This window comes from Jaculus jaculus, chromosome 8, assembly GCF_020740685.1.
Source record: "Jaculus jaculus isolate mJacJac1 chromosome 8, mJacJac1.mat.Y.cur, whole genome shotgun sequence".
In the NCBI taxonomy this organism is placed as follows: domain Eukaryota; kingdom Metazoa; phylum Chordata; class Mammalia; order Rodentia; family Dipodidae; genus Jaculus; species Jaculus jaculus.
Window position 1 is genome coordinate 116,840,023 of NC_059109.1, and position 22,622 is coordinate 116,862,644.

The 22,622-nt window shown below is 44.4% G+C and overlaps 1 protein-coding gene across 4 annotated transcripts in view; it reads right to left on the minus strand.

Annotated features, from left to right (window-relative positions):
* Window positions 1–2,698: 2,698 nt before the first annotated feature.
* The window catches only part of Samhd1 (SAM and HD domain containing deoxynucleoside triphosphate triphosphohydrolase 1), a 62,371-nt gene continuing 42,447 nt past the window's right edge, over window positions 2,699–22,622 (minus strand). For 3 of the 4 annotated variants that reach the window (XM_045156510.1, XM_045156508.1, XM_045156511.1), the window contains 6 exons: window positions 20,959–21,074; window positions 14,507–14,646; window positions 11,256–11,351; window positions 8,076–8,180; window positions 5,257–5,394; window positions 2,699–2,914 (listed from right to left, as the gene is read on the minus strand). In XM_045156510.1, the coding sequence (XP_045012445.1) occupies window positions 2,792–2,914; window positions 5,257–5,394; window positions 8,076–8,180; window positions 11,256–11,351; window positions 14,507–14,646; window positions 20,959–21,074 (718 nt within the window). In that variant the 3' untranslated portion in view covers window positions 2,699–2,791. Of the gene's footprint in view, window positions 2,915–2,951; window positions 3,317–5,256; window positions 5,395–8,075; window positions 8,181–11,255; window positions 11,352–14,506; window positions 14,647–20,958; window positions 21,075–22,622 lie in introns of those variants that run through there. The other variant, XM_045156509.1, reaches the window with a different exon arrangement.

Genomic DNA, 22,622 nt, shown 5'->3' on the forward strand with positions numbered 1-22,622 from the left:
TGCCTATGTGACCTATGTAACCTTGTGACTTCTTGTAATAGGACCCCCCCCCCTTGTTTAATAGATGTAACTTTGTGGTTTAACTCCCATCCTGTTTTTACTTATAAACATCATGTGCTTATTTCCAATAAAAGTTGACACTCCTACCAGTTCGGGGCTGCATCCTGAGAACCTGACCTCTGGGGTGCAGACCTGATGCTCCAGACTTTCTTCTTTTTCTTTTCTTTTTTTTTTTTTTTACCCCAATAAAACTTTGACACACACACACACACACACACACACACACACAAAACTAAAACTACTCCGACCCCTGGCCAGCAGTAACAGTCTCATGTATCTCCTTCCAGATAAGCTTTCTAGAGAGCTCGACACACACACAATTCTAGTTTGTATGATTTAGAGATTATGCAACTTAAAGTCTATGGCAAGACTCAGCCAAGTGACACTAATAAACTCTAGTAGTATCATTCCTTCTCTTGCCCTGTGGTCTTTTCTAGAACATGTGTGTGCCAACGTTTTGATAGATCTATTGGTTTCATGAGGAAGACATGAAAGCAGCAACTGAACAATGCACCTGTTCGGACAAGGGAGTTGAACCTTCACAGAGGGAACCCAAGAGGGGGTTAGAAAGGAAAGAGTGAATGTTCCGGCATAAGAGCCTTGTGAACCAGGAATGCTCCACCTCTCGTCCATGCCAGAGGGAGCATGTCATATTCTGCTCTTATTTCATAAGGAAACCCAACCAGGCACCTTGTCAATGCCATTCTTTCCTGCAGACCCAGTACAGTACTGTGGTGAAGCATCTGGGTGGGTCCCGCACGTGACACACCGTTTGCCCCAAGAGTCAACCCGCACACGCAGCACTGCTCAGAAGTCGTTAAGGAGCATATCACCGGTTTGAAGATGGAGTCACATTCATGAAGCTTTATTGTAGCTGTTTCCCTCACCATTCATTCAACCCGCAGTTCTATTTACAGTTCTTCAGGTGATGATATTCACAGACTGACCTGTTAAAAATCTCCAATTCGTCTGGGCGTGGTGGCCCACGCCTTTAATCCCAGCACTCAGGAGGCAGAGGTAGGAGGATTGCTGTGGGTTTGAGGCCACCTTGAGACTACAGAGTGAGTTCCAGGTCAGTCTGGGCTAGAGTGAGACCCTACCTTGGAAAACAAAAAACTTTAATTGCATACAGCCAAGATGTTTCTGAAGAACAGTTTAGCCTTGTAAATGATACATGACCCTCACAATTAAAACAGTGGCAAACAGCATAAAGTGCAGTGGCTTTACACATACAACAAAGATGGTGACAAAATTGATTCAGACACCAATAATGATACAAAATTAGTACTACAACATTCCAGAGTGAACCACAATGATCTGAAAATGAGATTGGCAAAAATAAAACAATCTGAGCAGAAAAATAAGACATTCTTGACCTTGAGATTAGGCACATGAGTTGGGAGCTCTGGCTGTCTGCCCTGAATGCTGCCTAGGCACCGGGGCTGGCAGAGGTGAGCCACAGTCCCCCCTGTGCGTCCATGAGCTCACAGGTGAACCTCCACCTGCCAAGACATCAAGGTGAGAGGGAATGCTAGTGAACCTCTGATTCTCTACCTGGGGTGGAGGGGTGGCTATATAGGACGGCAGACACCTCACCCGTGGGTGAATGGAATAGAACTTGGTAACTTGGCAGGGAGTGGCCTCATGGGCAACTTGCGCCCACTGGCTGCAGCTGCCCATGATCAGGGCTGCTGCCTCACCCCCAGCCTGCAACCACAGGCTCTTGAAGGGGAGTATCAGTGCTAAGATTTCGGGGGCTCCCACCTCTGTCCCCGCTGCCCTATGTACCCTGAGACTACATAGTGAATTCCAGGTCAGCCTGGGCTACGAGACCCTACCTTGAAAAAAAAAAAAAGAAAGAAAAAAAACAGAAGGCAGCCCAGTATGCTCTGAAACCCGTAAATGCAGTGAAGCAGCAAAAAGGGGCTCCGTGGCGAGAGGAGCCGGGCGTGGTGTCGACGGTGGCCTCTGAGCAGATGACCAGAGAGCAGGGGAGGCAAGGCCTCCTTGGCAGGCTGGGCAGTGATGAAGGCTTTGAGTCTGGGCGGGAAGGGCCCACAAGGGGAAGAATGTGCTGAAGTTTGGCTCTACAACCCACCGAGGGAGCAGCCTGGCTTGAGGTTCCCTCTGCCCCTGGAGTCTCCTAAAGCAGGAGGGGAGCAGAGCTGTTGCTCAGGGACAGAGCACGTGCCCAGTGTGCCCTCAGATCTTCTCGGAGAGTGGACCCGCATCACTTACGCATACCTGGAGCTCACCAGAGCAAGAAGGGGACAGGGAGGTGGCTTCTGGTGTCTAGATCACCAGAGGGAGCAGGTGATGGGTGGATACCTCTTTGTTTTTAACCATGCCTGTGCATGACAATTCCAACCTTGGACACCACTGTGTACCCTTGTCTCAATTTCTAAATTAAAAACAAAAGACAATCATTTGTCATCACAGTTCAGGGTAGATAAAAAGAGTTGTTAATTCTAAGAAAATAGATTACTAAAGGAGAAAGGCTCTCATGTTTAAAAATAGACAAGCTAATGCTTTTCAGAGTATGTGTAGCAAGATTTCTCTAATACCTTTTTTTTTTTTTTGATTTTGAATAAAAATGACCTTCAGTATTCCTTTGAAATATAAAATAAAAAAACACTAGTTAACAGATTTGTGGAGCTTGATGATTAAACCCCCCAACTTCATTGTTAAGAGTGGAAGGACATTATGTGAGCAACCTACTATAGACATTCACTTAAAACTTCAGCTGGGTTCTGGTTCTGGAAGCTTCTCGGTGGGAAGTTGGACTGAAGGCTGAGTTCCTGGAGTGCCACTCCTTTTTCATTGGGGTTATAAGTGGGGCTACAATGTCACCATCCTATCAGGACAAGAAAGAAAAACGGAATAGAGAAAAGCCAGTTTCCATTATTTTATTTTGGAGTAAGTCTTGGGCATATATACCCGTGTTCTGCAGAAAAACTGCTTCTAAAGACACATACTTTTGGGAAACTCCCAAGTTATGCGCTCTGTGCCTGGGTCAACTTAGAGAACCACAGTCCTAGACAGGTAAGGGCCTTCATGGAAAGAGCCAGCAGACTGCTTTTCCAAGGCGGCAGGACACAGCACCCTGCAGTTATCACAAGCCCTTGCTTTAGTAGCTTTTCTCTGCCCCAGCCTCTTCAAGTTCCAGTTCCTGTGCAGCTAGTTCCCAGCAGCTTAGTTTCCTGAGACGCTACAGCACTCAAGGCAGACATACCTCTTCATTCCCATGAGTCTCACTCTACAAACACACAAGACAGCAAGCAAGTAATCATTCCAGCATAGAGGCCAGCTGCTTTCAAGGAGCTCCCTCCCGCTGTACGTGAGGAAAAGACCCTCTATCTAACCTAGTAGCCAAGGTTCTCCACTCTGTTCCTTTCTTCCCACTTATCCCCTCACCACTCGGCAGTAAGAACTGTCTCCGCTGGTTAGCCAGGTCTCCTCATGGTCCCCTTCCTCTCTGCTCCCTTGCTTCAAGCCACTTACATTGCCAAGTGTGTCTGTCCTCCTCCACAGTCTGGCTTTCTGGGTTGAGTGGCTCCTTCCTTCCTTCCACACTTTCCCCATAACCCACCAAATCTTCTGAATCTGTCAGAGCCAGCCTACTTCATCCTCCAGCCCTTAAGAACATCCTGCCTTGCTGCGCCACCCTTCTGTGTATGTGGGTTACCCTTTGTTTTGTTTCCTTTAGCGTTTGGTGCACAGACATTGTGAGGGACAGAGAGCCCAGGAAATGGAGTGCTACTGCACACTGACCTGCCAAGGACAGTCATTCATCAACTGAACAAACTTTCAGCTAATAGGGACAATTGCAAAAATATTCTCTATAGGATGGGTAACTTTGCCTTGGCTCCTTTGACCCTCTATTCTTATTCTAGAAAATTTAATTTATTAACATATCAAAATAAGCAGATTTGGGACTACTTAGCTTAAAACAGTAAGGTAAAAAACTTGGGCTGGGGCTGGATGTGGTGGTGCGTGCCTTTAATCCCAGCACAAGGGAGGCAGAGGTTGGAGGATTGCTGTGAGTTTGAGGCCACCCTGAGACTCCATAGTGAATTCCAGGTTAGCCTGGGCTAGTGTGAGACCCTACCTTGGAAAACCAAACCAAACCAACCAAACAAACAAAAAAACAAAACAAAACAAAACAAACAAACTTAGGCTGGGGCTAGAGAGATGGCTTAGTGGCTAAGGCACTTACCTACAAAGCCAAAGGACCCAGGTTTGAGTCCTAGGACCCATGTAAGCCAGATGCACAAGGTGGTGCATGCATCTGGAGTATGTTCGCAGTGGCTAGAGGCCCTGGTGTGCCTTTTTTTTTTTTTCTCTCTCTCTCTCTCTCTGTTTCTCTCAATTAAAACAAAATAAAACTTGGGCTGGAGAGATGGCTTAGTGGTTAAGGTGCTTGCCTGTGAAGCCTGGAGACACAGGTTCAATTCCCCAGAACCTATGTAGGCCAGCTGTTCAAGGTGACGTATGTGTTTAGAGTTCATTTGTGGTGGCTGGAGGCCCTGGCGCACCCATTCTCTCTCCCTCTCTCAAATAAATAAATAAAATTAATAAAAAGCAAACAAAAAACAAACTTGTTATCAGAGCTGGGGAGATGGCTCAGTGGTTAACATCACTTAGTCCACAAGCAAGAGAACCTGAGTTCTTTCCCCAACACCCATGTAAAAGGCTGGGCATGCCACCCTTGCACTGAGGGGCAGAGGCAGCAGAATTCATTGCTGGGGCTCAGGAGTCACAGTGACCAGTTAAACTGAAAACAGTGCACTCCTGGTTCAGTGAGTCTCAGCCTCAAGAAAATAAGGGAGAAAGTTACAGAGGAGGACACTGATATCCTCTGTTCATACATGCATACATCACGTGTGCCCACACACACCACACATCCTCTGTACACACATGCATACATCACGTGTGCCCACACATACTCAAATTTTTTAAATGTGCAAAGTACAGCTGGAGAGATGGCTTAGTGGTTAAGGCATTTGCCTACAAAGCCTAAAGACCTGGGTTCGATTCCCCAGGACCCACGTAAGCCAGATGCACAAAGGGGCGCATGCATCTGGACTTCATTTGCAGTGGCTGGAGGCCCTGGTGTGCCCACTCTCTCTCTCTAGGGCCTCCTTTCTCTCTCATAAATAAAACTTAAATGTGCAAAGTATGTAAGAGTCCACCCACCTGTGGTTTGGTGAAGTCTCTGATTACACACCAATGAACAAAATGTTGTCTAGCAGCATGTAAACTTTCTTCATCTGACTTCTTACAATATACTCGAATCAGCTGCTCTGCAAATTTCTCTGGCAGAAGCTGTGAAACCTTTAAAAATAAAACAAGAAAAGAAACTATGTTATCATCTTGAATTTACAACTCAGGGAAGAATCAGCTATTGCCCAGGCTCCTGGGTAACATTTCTGATACTGAATTACAAATATCACATGCCTTTCTCCTCCCCCACAAGGTAGTGTCTCACTCTAGCTCAGGTAGACCTGGAACTCACTCTGTAGTCAGTCCCAGGCTGGCCTTGAACTCGGGAGATCCTCCTACCTCTGCCTCCCAAGTGCTGGGATTAAAGGCCTGCACCGCTACACCCAGCTCCAGCTCCTTTCTTTTTTTTTAAATTTTTATTAACATTTTCCATGATTATAAAATATATCCCATGGTAATTCCCTCCCTCCCCACCCCCACACTTTCCCATTTGAAATTCCATTCTCCATCATATTACCTCCCCATTACAATCATTGTAATTACATATATACAATATCAACCTATTAAGTATCCTCCCCTCTTCCTTTCTCTACCCTTTATGTCTCCTTTTTAACTTACTGGCCTCTGCTACTAAGTATTTTCATTCTCACGCTCCAGCTCCTTTCTTTATGTTACATTATAACCCAGAGAAAGAAGAGAATTGGCCGGGAGTGGTGGCGCACACCTTTAATCCCAGCACTCAGAAGGTAGAGGTAGGAGGATTGCTGTGAATTCGAGGCCAGCCTGAGACTACATAGTGAATTCCAGGTCAGCCTGGGCTAGACTGAGACCCTACCTCAAAAAAACAAAAACAAAAACAGGCCGGGCGTGGTGGCGCACGCCTTTAATCCCAGCACTTGGGAGGCAGAGGTAGGAGGATCGCCATGAGTTCAAGGCCACTCTGAGACTACAGGGTTAATTCCAGGTCAGCCTGGACCAGAGTGAGACCCTACCTCAAAAAAAAAAAAAAAAAAAAAAAAAAAAAAAAACCCAAAAGAGAGAGAGAGAGAGAGAGAGAGAGAATTGTTACATTATAAAATGCCTCACAACTTTGTATCAATTAGCAAAAAGCTGAAAGGTTTATGTTACATAGTTATGTATAGATCACAGACTCTCACACAAAAGACACACATTTAATTTACATGATTTCAATCATAAAGCATGCACATCTTACCAGAGTTTGTAACCTAACCTCTAAAACTACTGCTGGACTTTCATTGATGATGTTTAGCACTCAGGTGAAACTGGCTGTTACTATGTCTTTTTTTTTTTTTTTTTGGTGGACCAGTAATGGAAACCAGTGGATACTATGTAAACACCCCACAGCTGAGCTACATTCCAAACTCCTCCTCAGCTTTTTGTCCTGTTTGTTTGTTTGTTCATTTATTTATTTATTTACTTACTTATGTATTTATGGGGGGGCAGATAGAGAGAATGGGAATGTCAGGGTCTCTAGCCACTATAAACAAACTAAACAAACTCCAAACGCATGTGCTACCTTGTGCATCTGGCTTTATGTGGGTACTGGGGAACAGAACCTGGGTCCATTGGCTTTGCCAGCAAGCACTTTAACTGCTAAGCCATCTCTCCAGCCCTTTTGTCCTGTTTTGAGATAAGAAATCACTAAGATGCCCAGGCTGGCACTGAATTCAACTCTGTAGCTCATACATAACTTGAACTTGCAATCCTTCTGCCTCAGTCTCAAAATAAAAAACATTATCATTCATATATATATATATATATATATATGGAGAGAGAGAGGGTTTCATATAACTCAGGCTGGCCTTGAACTCACTATGTAGCTCAGGTTGGCCTTGAACTTTTTTTGTTTGTTTGTTTTTCGAGGTAGGGTTTCACTCTATCCCCGGCTGACCTGGAATTTACTAGGGTGGTCTCAAACTCATGACAATCCTCCTACCTCTGCCTGCCATTGGTTTTTTGAGGTTAGGTCTCACTCCAGCTCAGGTTGCCTGGAATTCACTATGTAGTCTCAGAGTGGCCTCGAACTCACAGTGATCCTCCTACCTCTGCCCTCCCAAGTGCTGGGCCTTGAACTCTTGATCTTCCTACCTCCACTTCCCAAGTGCTAAGATTAGGCATGTATCACCATGGTTGGCTTCTGTTTTCCCTTTCTCTTCTTTTTTTTTTTTTATTTTTTTGTTCATTTTTATTTATTTCTTTGAGAATGATGGAGAGAGAAAGAGGCAGAGAGAGAGAGAGAGAGAGAGAGAGAATGGGCGTACCAGGGCTTCCAGCCACTGCAAACGAACTCCAGATGCATGTGCCCTCTTATGCATCTGGCAAATGTGGGTCCTGGAGAATCGAGCCTCGAACCAGGGTCCTTAGGCTTCACAGACAAGTGCTTAACTTCTAAGCCATCTCTCCAGCCCTCTCTTCCTTTCTTTTTCCTTCCTTCTTTTGTTCTTTCTTTATATATTTCTATTTATTCATTTAGTTACTTGCTTTTGGTAGGGGGAGGAAGGGTCTCATTCTAGCCCAAACTAACCTGTATTTCACTCTGTAGCCCAGGCTGGCTTCAAAAATCACAGAAATTCTCAATCCCCTCCCTTCTCCTTTTTAAGTGCACATACCAACTTTACAACCTAACTGGTAAGGAGGATATAAATTTACCTTAAGGCTTGCTGCATGTCCCCGTCTAGAGTACAATGATTACAACCTAACTGGTACAGAGAACGTGAATTGCCTTTAAGGCTCGCCGCATGTCCATCCCCACAGTGCCACCGTTTCCTCACCTGATCTTTACTAATCATGATTGCCGTGCTGAGGTCAGCCTTACAGTAGAAGTGGACGTGATCGATCGGATTCTTGTCTTTCATCCCATAACTCATGTTGATGACCTTCATTAAAACAAGTAAGTTAGCACATAACCAAGAACATTTGACTTAGGATGTAAGGGCATCACAAGAAATGAAAAGAGAGCCCTCTGCGGGTTCAGAAGTACGAAATGCTAGGAAGTTACCTAGCACTCCGCATGGCAGAATAAAAAGAACCTCTACTGTGTGCGCACTATGGTGATCTGGTTTAGAGACTTGGGTGGAGGGATATGTGTGCCGTGCGGTCAACGTAAGCAGGTCACTAACACTAGACATACAACATTTTATAATTATTATGTTTGTGTGCATGCGTGATGCATGTGAAGGTCAGGGAAGAGACTATAGTACTGATCCTTGCCTTCCACCTTGCTTGAGGCAGTCTCTTTGTTGGGCACTATTGCAGAGGCCAGGCTGGCTGCCTTTTGAGCTTCTGGGGCAGTCCTGTCTCTGCCTCCATCTTGCTGTGGGAAGGCTACGATTATGGGTATTTACTTCACATGGGCTTGGGAAGCCAAACCCAGGTCCTTACACTCCAGCAGCACTTTATCTACTGAACATCTCCCCAGCCCACATGACGTTCTTTATACAATTCCAGCCTCCACAGCCCATATGACCTAGTCTGAGGTCAAACAATTAGAAAGTTACTATCTCACTGCATTTGTTTTAAAAGCTGTCAAGGCAAAGTAGAACACGCTTTGAATATTTCAAAGAGTACACTTCAAGTAGCCTTAGGTGCCAGGAATGACTGGAAATGCTTTTCTGGGCAAGTGACTAGACTAAGCGAGCAGGAATTAACCAGGAAAGGAGTTTGCAGGCAGAATAAATGGGCCCAGAGACCAGAGAGGAGTGTGGTGTCTCTTTTCTTACTATCCAAGACTAACTGCTGCTGGGACAGTCTGAAGAAGGAAGGAGAGGATTGACAGTGTAAGGTTCTGCAAGAGAGATGAGTGCAGAATGGGATCCATAGCTTCAACGCCCAGCATGACAGCCACTGGCCACATATGGTTTACTGTTTATTATGAGTTGGGTCTCACTATGTTGCTCAGCTCAGGTGACCCTCCTGTTTGCCTCAGACTTCTATGAAACTGGAAATACACAGACATGCCACCCCACCCACCAAGGGCTTTTATTTAATTAATTTATTTATTTTGGTTTTTGAAGGTAGGGTCTCACTCTAGCTCAGGCTGACCTGGAATTCACTCTGTGGTCTCAAGGTGGCCTCAAACTCATGGTGATCCTACCTCTGGCCCCCCAGTGGCACGCCTTTAATCCCAGCACTTGGGGGCCGGAGGTAAGAGGATCACTCTGAGTTCGAGACTAGCCTGAGACTACATGGTGAATTCCAGGTCAGCCTGGGCTAGAGTGAGACCCTACTTTGAAAAAACAAAACAAGCAAACAAAAAAAAAGGATAAGGAGTTAAGGGTGACTGCAGAAAATAACCAAATTAACGAATTACAAAATCTAAGTTCTATGAGTGACTGAGATAAAAATAAAGACAAGACAGGATATAGGACAGCGAGGAGACACTGGTAGGCTGAGCCAGGAACAAGTAAATGAAGGGCAAAGGGGTATGTAGACAGAAAATAGGATGTCCAAATTACTGATTTTAAAAACAGGATAGTTTTTTGTAAATTTTTAAAATATTTATTTATTTACTTATTTATTTGAGAGAAAGAGGCAGATAGAGACTGGGCGTACCAGAGCCTCTTGCCATTGCAAACCAGTTGCAGAAGCATGTACCACCATGTGCATACGGCTTACATGGGTACTGGAGAGTTGAACCTAGGTTCTTAGGCTTTGCAGGCAAGCACCTTAACCGCATGCTAAGCAGTCCCTCCAGCCCAAGACAGGATAGTTTTAAATATTAGTAAGTATGAGATTTATCCAGGTGCAATGGCACCTGCCTGTAATTCCAGCTTTGAGGAAACTGCGGCAAGAAGACTGTGAAATTTAGGACAGCCTAGGCTACATAGTAAGACCCACAGAAAAAGTCCAGGGAATAATATACTGAAGCACTGGCTAAGGGGAAGTGGGTGAGGTCATTGTGATGAGTAATCTTCATTTTCTTTCTTTCTTTCTTTCTTTCTTTCTTTCTTTCTTTTTTCTTTTCTTTTTTTTTTTTTGTAATTTTCATTTTTAACCGGGCTGGACTGGGTATCACTGAGTTGATACACGCGAGGGAATGTCTATAGTGGTGTTTCCGGAGAGGTGTAACGAAGGAGGGAGGAGCCATCCTGAATGTCAGCAGCTCCACCTTGGGCCCCAAGGAGACCATGGATGAACCCAGGATTCTCTTTTGTCTTTCTACTATGTACCTCTGGTCTGGCCTGGAACTTATGACCCCCCTGAGTGCTAGGACTTTAGGAAGTACATAGCCTCTTCTGACTCTTAAGTTTTATAATGAACATGTACTAATTTTATAATGAAGGAAAGATTTTTTACAAAATATATTTTATTTATTTATTTATGAGAGAGAAAGAGGCAGACAGTGAGAGAGAGAGGTCGAGAATGGGCGCACCAGGGCCTCCAGCCACTGCAAACGAACTCCAGATGCATGTGCCACCTTGTGTATCTGGCTTACATGGGTTCTGGGAAAATGAACCAAGGTCCTTTGGCTTTGCAGGCAAGTGCCTTAACCACGAAGGCATCTCTCCAGCCCCAAGACTTTTTTTTTTTTTTTTTTTTGAGACAGAGAGAGAGGGAGGGAGGGAGGGAGAGGAAGACATAGAGAGAGTACGTGTGTGTGCCAGGGCCTCCAGCTACTGTGAACGACTCCAAATGCATGTGCCACCATGTGCACCTGGCCAACATGAGACTTAGAGAATTGAACCTGGGTCCTTAGGGTTCATAGGCATGCGCCTTAACTGCTAAGCCATCTCTCCAGCCCCCTCCCCTTTTTTTGGTTTTGTTTTTTTGAGGTAGGGTTTCACTCTAGCTCAGGCTGACCTGGAATTCACTATGTCGTCTCACAGCAGCCTCAAACTCATGGCGACCTTCCTATCTCTGCCTCCCGATTAAAGGTATGCGCCACCACACCCGGCTGAGGGGAAGATTTTTTTAAGTCAATTCTTCACTTAGTCTATTGTTGGGCTACTTACATCCACTATGAAATCATTAGCCTTCAGATCAGCTTCCAGGGGAACTTCACTAGGTTTGGCATCAGCAACCTCTTGTGGAAGGAGCTCATATTCTTCCTAAAAGAGATGAGGCTCCCACGTTAGGTTAGAACACAGCACTCACTGTTCAGTACTTGTGCCATGGGGCTGAGGAGATGGCTCGGTGGTTGCAAGTGCTTGCTTATAAAGCCTGCCAGCCCATGTTCAATTCCCCACCAGCCTCCCATCTAAAGCCACCCAGGCTTTTTTTTTTTTTTTTTTTGTAGTGACAAGAGATCCTGGCACATATGCCTGCATGCACACCCACACGCACACATACACATAGACACATGTTCAAGTACTTATGCCATGATCAGGTTCCCTCTTCAGTATGAAAATGGCTAGGAGTTATCCCTAGCCGGGTGTGCTGGCGCACGCCTTTAATCCCAGCACTCGGGAGGCTGGGGTAGGAGGAATGCCGTGAGTTCAAAGGCCACCTTGTGCATCTGGCTTATGTGGGTCTTGGGGAGTTGAAACTGGGTCCTTTGGCTTTGAAGGCAAACGCCTTAACTGCTAAGCCATCTCTCCAACCCTACAAGTATACACACACACACACACACATATTTTTTTTTTGGTGTGGTTTTTTGAGGTAGGGTTTTGCTCTAGCTCAGGCTGACCTGGCATTCACTGTGTAGTCTCAGGGTGGCCTCAAACTCATGGCGATCCTCCTACCTCTGCCTCCCGAGTTCTGGGATTAAAGGCGTGCGCCACCACACCTGGCTATAAGTCTATTTTTAAAAATATTTTTTTTATTTATTTATTTGACAGAGAGAGAATGGATATACCATGGCCTCCAGCCACTGTAGACGAACTCCAGATGTGTGTGCCCCCTTGTGCATCTGGCTAACATGGGTCCTGGGGAATCGAACCTGGGTCCTTTGGCTTTGCAGGCAAATACCTTAACTGCTAAGCCATCCTTCCAGCCCTACAAGTCTATTTTTTACTTACCATCATAAAATACACAGTAGTAATACAAACTAAAAGTTAAATTTTATGAAAATGTGCATGCACAAACACAGACTGTATATGGTACCAACTGGAGAGGAAAGAAAGAGAGCTCAGTAAATGGCTCCATGGCATAGGCTGCTCGAGCTGGAATACTCAAGATTCAATCCCCAAGCCCCATGGTCCTCCCGTATTTTTCTCTACATATATTTAATATATAAAATATAGTGAATTGACTTTTGTTATTGGTAAGGTTTCTGGGCAACAGCAGGCTATTTAGCACAGAAGTTTTATTTTTTCATTTTTTATTTTTTACTTTTTTGGTTTCTTGAGGTAGGGTCTCACTCTAGCCCAGGCTCACCTGGAATTCACTGTACAGTCTCAGGCTGGCCGTGAACTCACAGCAATCCTCCTACCTCTGCCTCCCGAGTGCTGGGATTAAAGGCATACACCATCACGCCTGGCAGAAATTTAATTTTTTAAAGATTTATTTTTATTTACTTGAGGCAGACAGGAGGAGAGAGAAAACAAGAGAGACAGAATGGGTACGCCGGGGCCTTCAGCCACTGCAAACGAACTCCAGCCGCAAGCAACACCATGTGCACATGGAATGAACCTGTGTCCTCAGGCTCTGCAGGCATGCACCTTAAACCACTAAGCCATCTCTCCAGCTCTTATTTTTTAATTTTTAAAAATTTAAGCCAGAGCCAGGTATGGTGGTACATGCCTTTAATCCCAGCACTTGGGAGAGGCAGAGGTAGGAGGACTGCCATGAGTTCGAGGCCACCCTGCGACTACATAGTGAATCCCAGGTCAGCCTGGGCCAAAGTGAGACCCTACCTCGAAAAAAAAAAAAAAAAAAAATTACCTGAGCTAGAGAGTGAGACCTTACCTCAAAAAACAAACAAAAAATGCAGGAAGGGTGGGAGGAATGGGCACACCAGGGCCTCTAGCCGCTGCAAATGAACTCCAGATCATGTGCCACTTTGTGCATCTGGCTCTACATGGGTACTAAGGCACTACACCAGGGCTATTAAGCTTTGCAAGCAAGCTCTATAACCACTGAGCCATTTCTCCAGCCCAGAAAAGTATTTTTATTTTCATTTATTTATTTGGTTTGCTTCTTGAAACTAGATCTCTATTCTAGACTGGCCTCAAACTTTCTATGTAGCTGACACTGACCTTGAACTTACGTGGGATCTGGAGAGTGGAATATGGGTCCTCAGGCTTCCCAGGCAAGCGCCTCAACTGCTAAGCCATTTCTCCAGCCCTCAGGTGACTTTTTCAGTCACTCTCCACAATATTATGATCATTATTATCATCCTCCTCCTCCTCCTAATTTTTTTTATTTTTATTTATTTATTTGAGAGTGACAGACAGAAAGGAGGAGGAGGAGAGAGAGAATGGGCACGCCAGGACTTCCAGCCACTGCAAACGAACTTCAGATGCATGTGCCTCCTTGTGCATCTGGCTAACGTGGGTCCTGGGGAATTGAGCCTCGAACAGGGGTCCTTAGGCTTCACAGGCAAGTGCTTAACCACTAAGCCATCTCTCCAGCCCCTCCTACTAATTTTTGTTTGTTTTTTCAAGGTAGGGTTTCACTCTAGCCCCGATTAACCTGGAACTCACGCTGCAGTCCCAACCTGGTCTTGAACTCATGTCAATCCTCCTACCTCTGCCTTCTGAATGCTGGGATTAAAGGCATGCACCACCACACCCAGCTCCCACTTTATTTTTTGAGGCAGATTTTCTCTCATGGAACATAGAGCTCACTGATTTGGCTAGACCAGGTAACTAGCCAGGTGGCTAGCAAGTCCTAGGGATCCCATGCTTCAGGTTAGGATTACAAGTGACTTTTATGTGGGTACTGGAGGTCTGAACTCAAGTCTTCATGCTTGCATAGCAAGCATTTTACCCACAGAACCAACTTCCCAGCTCAATGGTTCCTTTGTGAGGGCAGAGACTATAATAACCTTTTACTAACAGCAACATACCTGTTAACTCAAGCTCACTTGAAAAAAATTTTTTTAAATATTTTATTTATTTATTTGCAAGCAGAAAGAGAGAGGGAGAGAGAGAGAGAGAGAAAGAGAGAAAGAATATGAATGAATGAATTAATATGTATGGGCATGCCAGGGATTACAGCCATGCAAACGAACTCCAAATGCATGTATCACTTTGGGCAGCTGGCTTATGTGGGTACTAGAAATCAAACCCAGGTCTTTAGGCTTTGCAGATATTCAACTTACCTTTTGAATTCTGTCTTGTCCCTTTGGCTGGGTCTCACCCACATACTTGTATAGTTTACGGCATTCAATATTTCTTAAAATCTCTCGTGCTCCACACAAGTTGGGATCAGTAGAATATAAAATCTCCAGAAAAATGTTGTCTGTCAGTGGGATGAAATTTCAGTCATATTAAGATGAAAACACAGGACTTACAGACACATACACTGTTGTACTTCTGTAATGGTTTCAAGAAGCAGTTCCCTAAGGAAGCACATTAGGATTTTAGCAACATGAATTTAAGAAAAATATGGAGGGACTGGGAAGATGACTCAGTGGTCAAACGTGCTTGCTTTCAAAGTCTTCTGGCCCAGGTTCAATTCCTAAGCCACCCATGTAAGCCAGACACAAAAAATGGCACAAGCAGCTGGCATTCATCTGTAGTGGCAAAAGGCCCTATGTGCCTGCCCATTCCCCAACATGTAAATAAATAAATAAACTTAAGAAAGAAAACATATGGAAGTTCCAGGATGAAAAAAGTTAGTAATGGAAAACACTTCATAAAGCTGTTCCAATTGGGGGCTGCAGAGATGGCTTAGCAGTTAAGGCATTTGCCTGTAAAGCCAAAAGATCCAGGTTCAATTCCCCAGGACCCACATAAGCCTGATGCAGAATGTGGCGCATGCATCTGGAGTTTGGTTGTAGCAGCTGTCATACCTATTCCTCTCTCTCTCTCTCTCTCTCAAATAAATAAATACATAACTAATTTTTTTTTTAAATCTTTCAAAGAACAATGTTCTAGTTTAGGGGGCTGAGGAGATGGCTTAGTCAGCCAAGTGTTGGCAAGCAAACACAAGGACCTGAGTTTAGATCACAAGCCACGTAAAAGCTAGGTATGGTAGTACATATCTGTAATACCAGACTGGGGGCTAAAATGGTGAGCTCTAAGTTCAGAGAGATCCCATCTTAAAAAAATATGGCAGGGAGTCTGGGGAGGCAGTTACCAGTCAAAGGCACTGGCTTGCATTGCCTGCCACCCAGGTTCAATTCATCACCACTCACATAAAGCTGGAAAGGCATTCAACTGCAGCAGCAAAGGATCCCGGCACATGCACAAGAGTGTGCGCACACACACACATCAATCAATTAGCCAATCAATCAATAATAAAAGGGGCCACAAAACACATGTAGTTCAGTAACCAATAGGTAACAATTACAAAAAAAAATTTAGGGCTGGAGAGATGGCTTAGCAGTTAAGCGCTTGCCTGTGAAGTCTAAGGACCCCGGTTCAAGGCTCAATTCCCCAGGACCCACATTAGTCAAATGCACGCACCTGGAGTTCATCTGCCCTGGTGCACTCACTCTCCTCTCTCTCTCTCTCTCTGCCCCTTTATCTGTCTGTCACTCTCAAATAAATAAATAAAAATAAACAAACAAAAAAATTGTTTTTAAATTTAAGATGAAGAGCAACTAAGAAGGAAGCACACATTAACCTCCACAATGACTTGCACACATGTGCAAATATGCACACCCACATGCATACACATGTGTCATCAACGTATACACATAGGCACTCAAACATTTTTCTTGGGCTATCAGGGTGTGATGGCGCACACCTTTAATCCCACTACGCAGGAGGCAGAGGTAGGAGGATCACTGAATTCAAGGCCACCCTGAGAATACATAGTGAATTTCAGGTCAAGTTGGACTACAGTGAAACCCTACCTTAAAAAAAAAAAATTCTTGGCCTGGAGAGATGGCTCAGCAGCTAAGGTGCTTGCTTGCAAAGCTTGACTCAGGTTCCATTCCCTAGTACCCAAGTAAGTCAGATGCACACGATGGCGCATGTGTCTGGAATTGGCTTACAGTAGCTAGGGGCCCCGGCACATCCATTTTTTCTATCTACCTCTTTCTCTCTCTCTCTCAAATAAATCAGCTGTTTACAAAAAAAGTTCTAATTTATACCTTGCATTTCCTTCAAGGTGTGTGAGGAAAGACAGAGCTGCACTAAAACTCCATTAGAATTCATGACTCGAGCTGGGGGAAGGGGTAAGTACACAGAAGATGTTCTTGTTGGGCTTTTTTTTTTTTTTTAGTTTTTTGATGTAGCTAGAATTTACTCTATTGATGAAGATGGCCTTTAATTCTTTTTTTAAAAAATACTGCAGAGATTAAAACTACATTGAGATTCCATCTCACTCCTGTCAGATTGGCCACCATCATGAAAACAAATGATCATAAATGTTGGCGGGGATGTGGAAAAAAAGGAACCCTTCTGCACTGCTGGTGGGAATGCAATCTGGTCCAGCCATTGTGGAAAACAGTGTGGAGGTTCCTAAAGCAGCTAGAGATTGATCTACCATATGACCCAGCTATAGCGCTCCTAGGCATATATCCAAAGGACTCACCTCATTTCCTTAGAAGTACATGCTCAACCATGTTTATTGCTGCTCAATTTATAATAGCTGGGAAATGGAACCAGCCAAGATGTCCCTCAACAGATGAGTGGATAATGAAGATGTGGTACATCTATACAATGGAGTTCTACTCAGCGGTAAAGAAAAATGAAGTTATGAAATTTGCAGAAAAGTGGATGGACCTGGAAAGTATTATACTAAGTCAGGTAACCCAGGCCCAGAAAGCCAAGCGCCACATGTTCTCTCTCATATGTGGATCCTAGCTACAGATGACTGGGCTTTTGCGTGAGAATGAAAATACTTAGTAGCAGAGGCCAGTAAGTTGAAAAGGAGACATAAAGGGTGGAGAAAGGAAGGGAGGAGGATACTTAATAGGTTGATATTGTATATATGTAATTACAATGATTGTAATGGGGAGGTAATATGATCGAGAATGGAATTTCAAACGGGAAAGTGTGGGGGTGGGGAGGGAGGGAATTACCATGGGATATATTTTATAATCATGGAAAATGTTAATAAAAAAAAATAAATAAATTAATTAATTAAAAAAAAATACTGCAGAGCATGGTGGTTCGTGCCTTTAATCCTAATATTTGGGAGGCTGAGGTTGTGAGTTCGAGGCCACCCTGAGACTACATAGTGAATTCCAGGTCAGCCTGGACTAGAATGAAACCCTACCTCGAAAAAACAAAACAAACAAAAAAAGTGTGTGTGTGTATATATATATATATAAAATTTATTTTCAAACAGAGAGAGGGTGAGGGAGGGAGAACGGGCACCAGAGCACATCCTGCCACTGAAAATGAACTCCAGATGCATGTACCACTTTCTGATTCTGGCTTTACATGGGTACTCAGAATTCAAACCTGGAGCCACCAGGTTTTGCAAATAAGCATCTTTAACCACAGAGCCATCTCTCTCTGAATTTTTTTTTCAAGTAGGGTCTCACTGTACCCAGGACGACCTGGAATTCACTATGTAGTTTCAGGATGGCCTCGAACTCATGATGATCCTCCCACCTGTGTCTCCAGAGTGCTGGGATTAAAGGCGCGTGCCACCACGCCCGGAACTGTTAACATTTTAATACTAAACCTGTATATATATGTGTGATGGTTAATATTATCAATTTGACAGGATCTAGAATCAGCTAGAACACAAATCTCTGGGCATGTCTGTGAAGGAGATTCTAGATGAGGCTAAATGATGTGGGAATACCCACCCTAATGGTGAGTTGTACCGCTGCATGAACTGAGGTCCCAGAATGAATAGAGTAGTAAGTGAAGCCGGGCGTGGTGGCGCACGCCTTTAATCCCAGCACTCGGGAGGCAGAGGAGGGAGGATCACCATGAGTTTGAGGCCACCCTGAGAATGCATAGTGAATTCCAGGTCAGCCTGAGCTAGAGTGAGACCCTGCTTTGACCAAAAAAAAAAAAAGAAAAGAAAGAAAGAAAGAAAAGAAAAGAAAATAGTACTGAGGGGCTGGAGAGATGACTTAGCAGGTAAGGCGGTTGCCTGAGAAGAAGCCTAAGAGCACTTGTTCCAATCTCCGCATCCCACGTGCAGTCAGAAGCAAGCATGCAATATTGCACATGCACACAAGGTGGCGCACGCGTCTGGAGTTCATTCACAGCAACTGAAAGGCCCTGGCTACGCATTCTCCATCTCTGCCTCCGTCTCCCTCTCTCTGTATATTTCTCAAAAGTAAAATAAAAATAAAGGTTTCTTTAAAAAAAATAGTAGTAAGTGAGGCAAGAACCAGCTTTCATTTTCCTCTGCATCCAGTCAGTGGATGCAGTGTGATTTGCTGCCACGTGCTCCACGCTGCCCCAGGCATGCTGGACTGTACTCTCAAACTGTGGACCAAAAGAAACCCTTTTTTTTTTTTTTTTTAATTTTTATTTATTTATTTATTTGAGAGCGACAGACACAGAGAGAAAGACAGATAGAGGGAGAGAGAGAGAATGGGCGCGCCAGGGTTTCCAGCCTCTGCAAACGAACTCCAGACGCGTGTGCCCCCTTGTGCATCTGGCTAACGTGGGACCTGGGGAACCGAGCCTCGAACCGGGGTCCTTAGGCTTCACAGGCAAGCACTTAACCGCTAAGCCATCTCTCGAGCCCAAAGAAACCCTTTCTTTCTTCCCTCACTTCCTTTCTTTTTCTTTCCTTCGCATCCTCCCTTTTTTTGAGACAGAGTTTCATTCCAAATCAGGGTGGCCTGGAACTCACACTGTGGCCCAGGCAGGCCTTGAACTCATAGTAATTCTCCTACCTCAGCCTTCTGAGTGCTGGGATTAAAGGTGTGTGCCACCACATCAGGATTTTGTCAAGTATTTTAATGCAGCAATGAGAAGAGTAAATAACAATGTATCTATAAGTTATCTGCTTTAAAAAATATTTTATTTAGGGTTGGGCATGGTGGCGCATGCCTTTTAATCCCAGCACCTGGGAGCAGAAGTAGCAGGATCGCCATGAGTTCAAGGCCACCATGAGACTACAGAGTGAATTCCAGGTCAGCCTGAGCTAGAGTGAGACCCTACCTCAAAAAGCCAAAAAAGAGAGGGGGGGCATGTTCTTACATAAAGATACCCATATACCAAGGATTTTCATTGTTAGAGAAACCGATCACGTGTATGGATAAAATTAGTGATCTTGGGCTGGAGATATGGCTCAGACTGACTGAGGAGAGCTTACATTCATCTTCTTTAAACAGTTTGGATGCTAGGGAGATGGCTCAGTGGTAAAAGGCTCTTGCTTGCAAAGCCTGACCCCCCAGGTTCATTTCCTCCATACTCATGTAAAGCCAGATGAATGAAGCGCTGCGCGAATCTGGGATTCATTTGCAGAGACCAGAGGCTCTAGCACCAATTCCCCCCCCCTTGCAAAAAATAGTAAATAAATAAAAATAAATACACTTGCTTGAACAGATTTGAACAGTTGACTGCTTGTGATTGGCTGAGCCTCAACTACTTGCCTAAGAGAAAAGTTACAGTGTTTACCTCATGTTAAGTTACAGTTTACTACATCTGGAGAAATCTTAAGCCAAAGTTAAACTGTGTGGGAGCAGCTTTAAGCCAAACTTAACATTTTAAAGCTCAGATCTGGATTTTCCTATCATGAATCTCACTTTTCTCATTTCTACCTGTAACTTTCCTAACTAAAAAAAATATATATATATTTTAACTTTCCTAGTTTAAGAAACTAGCTGCTGGCCAGACATGGTGGTGCACGCCTTTAACCCCAGCACTTGGGAGGCAGAGGTAGGAGGATCGCCATGAGTTCGAGGCCACCCTGAGACTACATAGTTAATTCCAGGTCAGCCTTGGCCACAGTGAGACCCTACCTGGGGGGGGGGGGGCTACCTGCCCAAAACTTCACTTTTCTTTCTTCTGCAGAAGTACTGAAAAATGTTCCTAGCATGCTAGGTTTTATAATGAAAATAGTGTTTAAAGTTCTTTTTAATATTAATCTATTTTTTTAAATATTTATTTTCAAGTAGATAGAAGCAACAGAAAGAGAGAGAGAGAGAGAATATTAGTATGCCACAGCAAACAAACTTCAAATGCATACACCACTTTGTGCATCTGGCTTTATGTGGGTACTGGGGAATCAGACCTGGGTGATTAGGCTTTGCAGGCAAGTACCTTAACTGCTGAGCTACCATCTCTCCAGCCCAAGAGCTTTGATCATTTTTTGTTGTTGTTTTTGAGGTAGGGTCTCAGGGTGGCCTCAAACTCACATTCATTCTCCTACCTCTGCCTCCCAAGTACTGAGTTAAACACTCATAGTCTAGCTTTATTAGCAGTAAATACTGAGCACTTAAGTCTGTATTAGGTCCAGTGCCTCATTTGAGTATCACAACAGAAACCTCCCTTCTCAGTAAGAGAGGGGGAGAGCAACTGAGGAAGACGCCCAATGTCAACACCTGACGCCCATATGCACATGAACATACACCATCATCCTAACATACATTTGCACCTATAGAAAATAACCCATCAGCACGCCAGGGTCAGCTTTACATGGCATCTGACATGGACTGTGCGTGTTAGTGCTCGTTCTTACCTGTCAGCTTAGTGAAGGCTTCCATGTCATCGATCGCTGTTGAAATATGAAACTTTCTTCCTTCACTTCCTATGATCTCTATGTAGGGGTCAGCTTTGAGGAAAGCATCTGTAATCCTAAAAATCAGTTTGTAAAAATAGGCTTAGGGCTGGAGAGATGGCTTAGTGGCTAAAGTGCTTGTCTGCAAAGCCAAAGGACCCAGGTTTGACTCCCCAGAACCCATGTAAGCCAGACGCACAAAGTTGCACATGCATCTGGAACTCATTTGCTAAGGCCCTGGTGTGCCAATTCTCCCTCCCTCCCTCCCTCTCTCTTTCTCTCTCTCTCATAAATTAAAAAAAAAAAAAAGTGTTTAAAGAAATTCTGAATGTCTGCTTTAGTTTAAGAAAATGAAATCCTGGGCTGGAGGGATGGCTAAGTGGTTAAGGTACTTGCCTGCAAAGCTTAAGGATCCTGGTTTGATTCCCCAGAACCCACATAAGGCCAGATGTACAAGGTGTTGCATGTGTTTGCAGTTCGTTTGCAGTGGCTAGGAGGCCCTGGCATGCCCATTCTTCCTCTATCTGCCTCTCTCCCTCCCTCTCTCAAATGATTAATAAATTAATTAACCAGGCATGGTGGCACATGCCTTTAATCTTGGCACTTGAGAGGCAGAAGTAGGAGGATTGCCAAGGAGTTTGAGGCCAGCCTAAGACTACATAGTGAATTCCAGGTCAGCCTGAGCTAGAACAAGACCCTCCCTCAATGACCCCCACCCCCCCAAAAAGAAAAGTGAAATCTTGGGCTCTGACACTGTCATAATGATAGGAAATGGCTGCACAGTGACAGGGGCTGCTATGCTTACTGTGCTCTGGGCACCATGGCAGGCTTTAGGTATCTCAGGTAATTGTTTCCAATAATAAGTATAATCACCTCCAATCTTACTGTCACCAAAATAATGTAATTTTCCTTTAACCAAGTTCAGAAGAAACAGTTTTAAGCCTAGACCTCCCTGACTCTGAACTGAGAACAAATTCTACCAAAGTAAAGGAAAGGTGGAGGGAGGGCTAATCAAAAGCTAAGAGGATGCAAATAAATCATATGGAATCCTCCGGTTTCGGACAATGGAACACTCAGGAGCCATAGATTGTTGTTAGAAAATTTTCAGCACCAGGGATGGGATACCTCCAGTGAGTCGTTGGCCAGGGTGATCTGTGATGCCCCAAAATATTACAGGCCATTGCCAAGGCCCTTGGTTTCCCACCAGGAATAGATGGTAAGACCCTATTGCTGAAGACTTCACATACTTGGGCTGCAAGGCCACTGAGAAATCCTGCTGGAACTGAGCTGATAACCTCTTCCATGTAGACCAGCTGACAAAAAGCTGGAAGAAGCCATTCTACATGTAGTTCAATGGGAGAGAGATACCACCAGTGAAGATACTCAACAGTGGACACTGCAAGCCTTATAATTGGCCAGCCAGGCCAAATGAGACAATGGGTACAATAATGGCATGTCTGTCATGGTGGAAACCAACTGCCCTCCAATTGGACTGGAGGCCCGCTCCATGGGGGGGAATACATCCCTGATACTGAAAACTTAAAACAGGGGTAGTCATGAGCCCTAGGGGTGTAATATCTGCTGATGTCTAGAAAAAATGTATATACTACGCTTATCAAACTGCC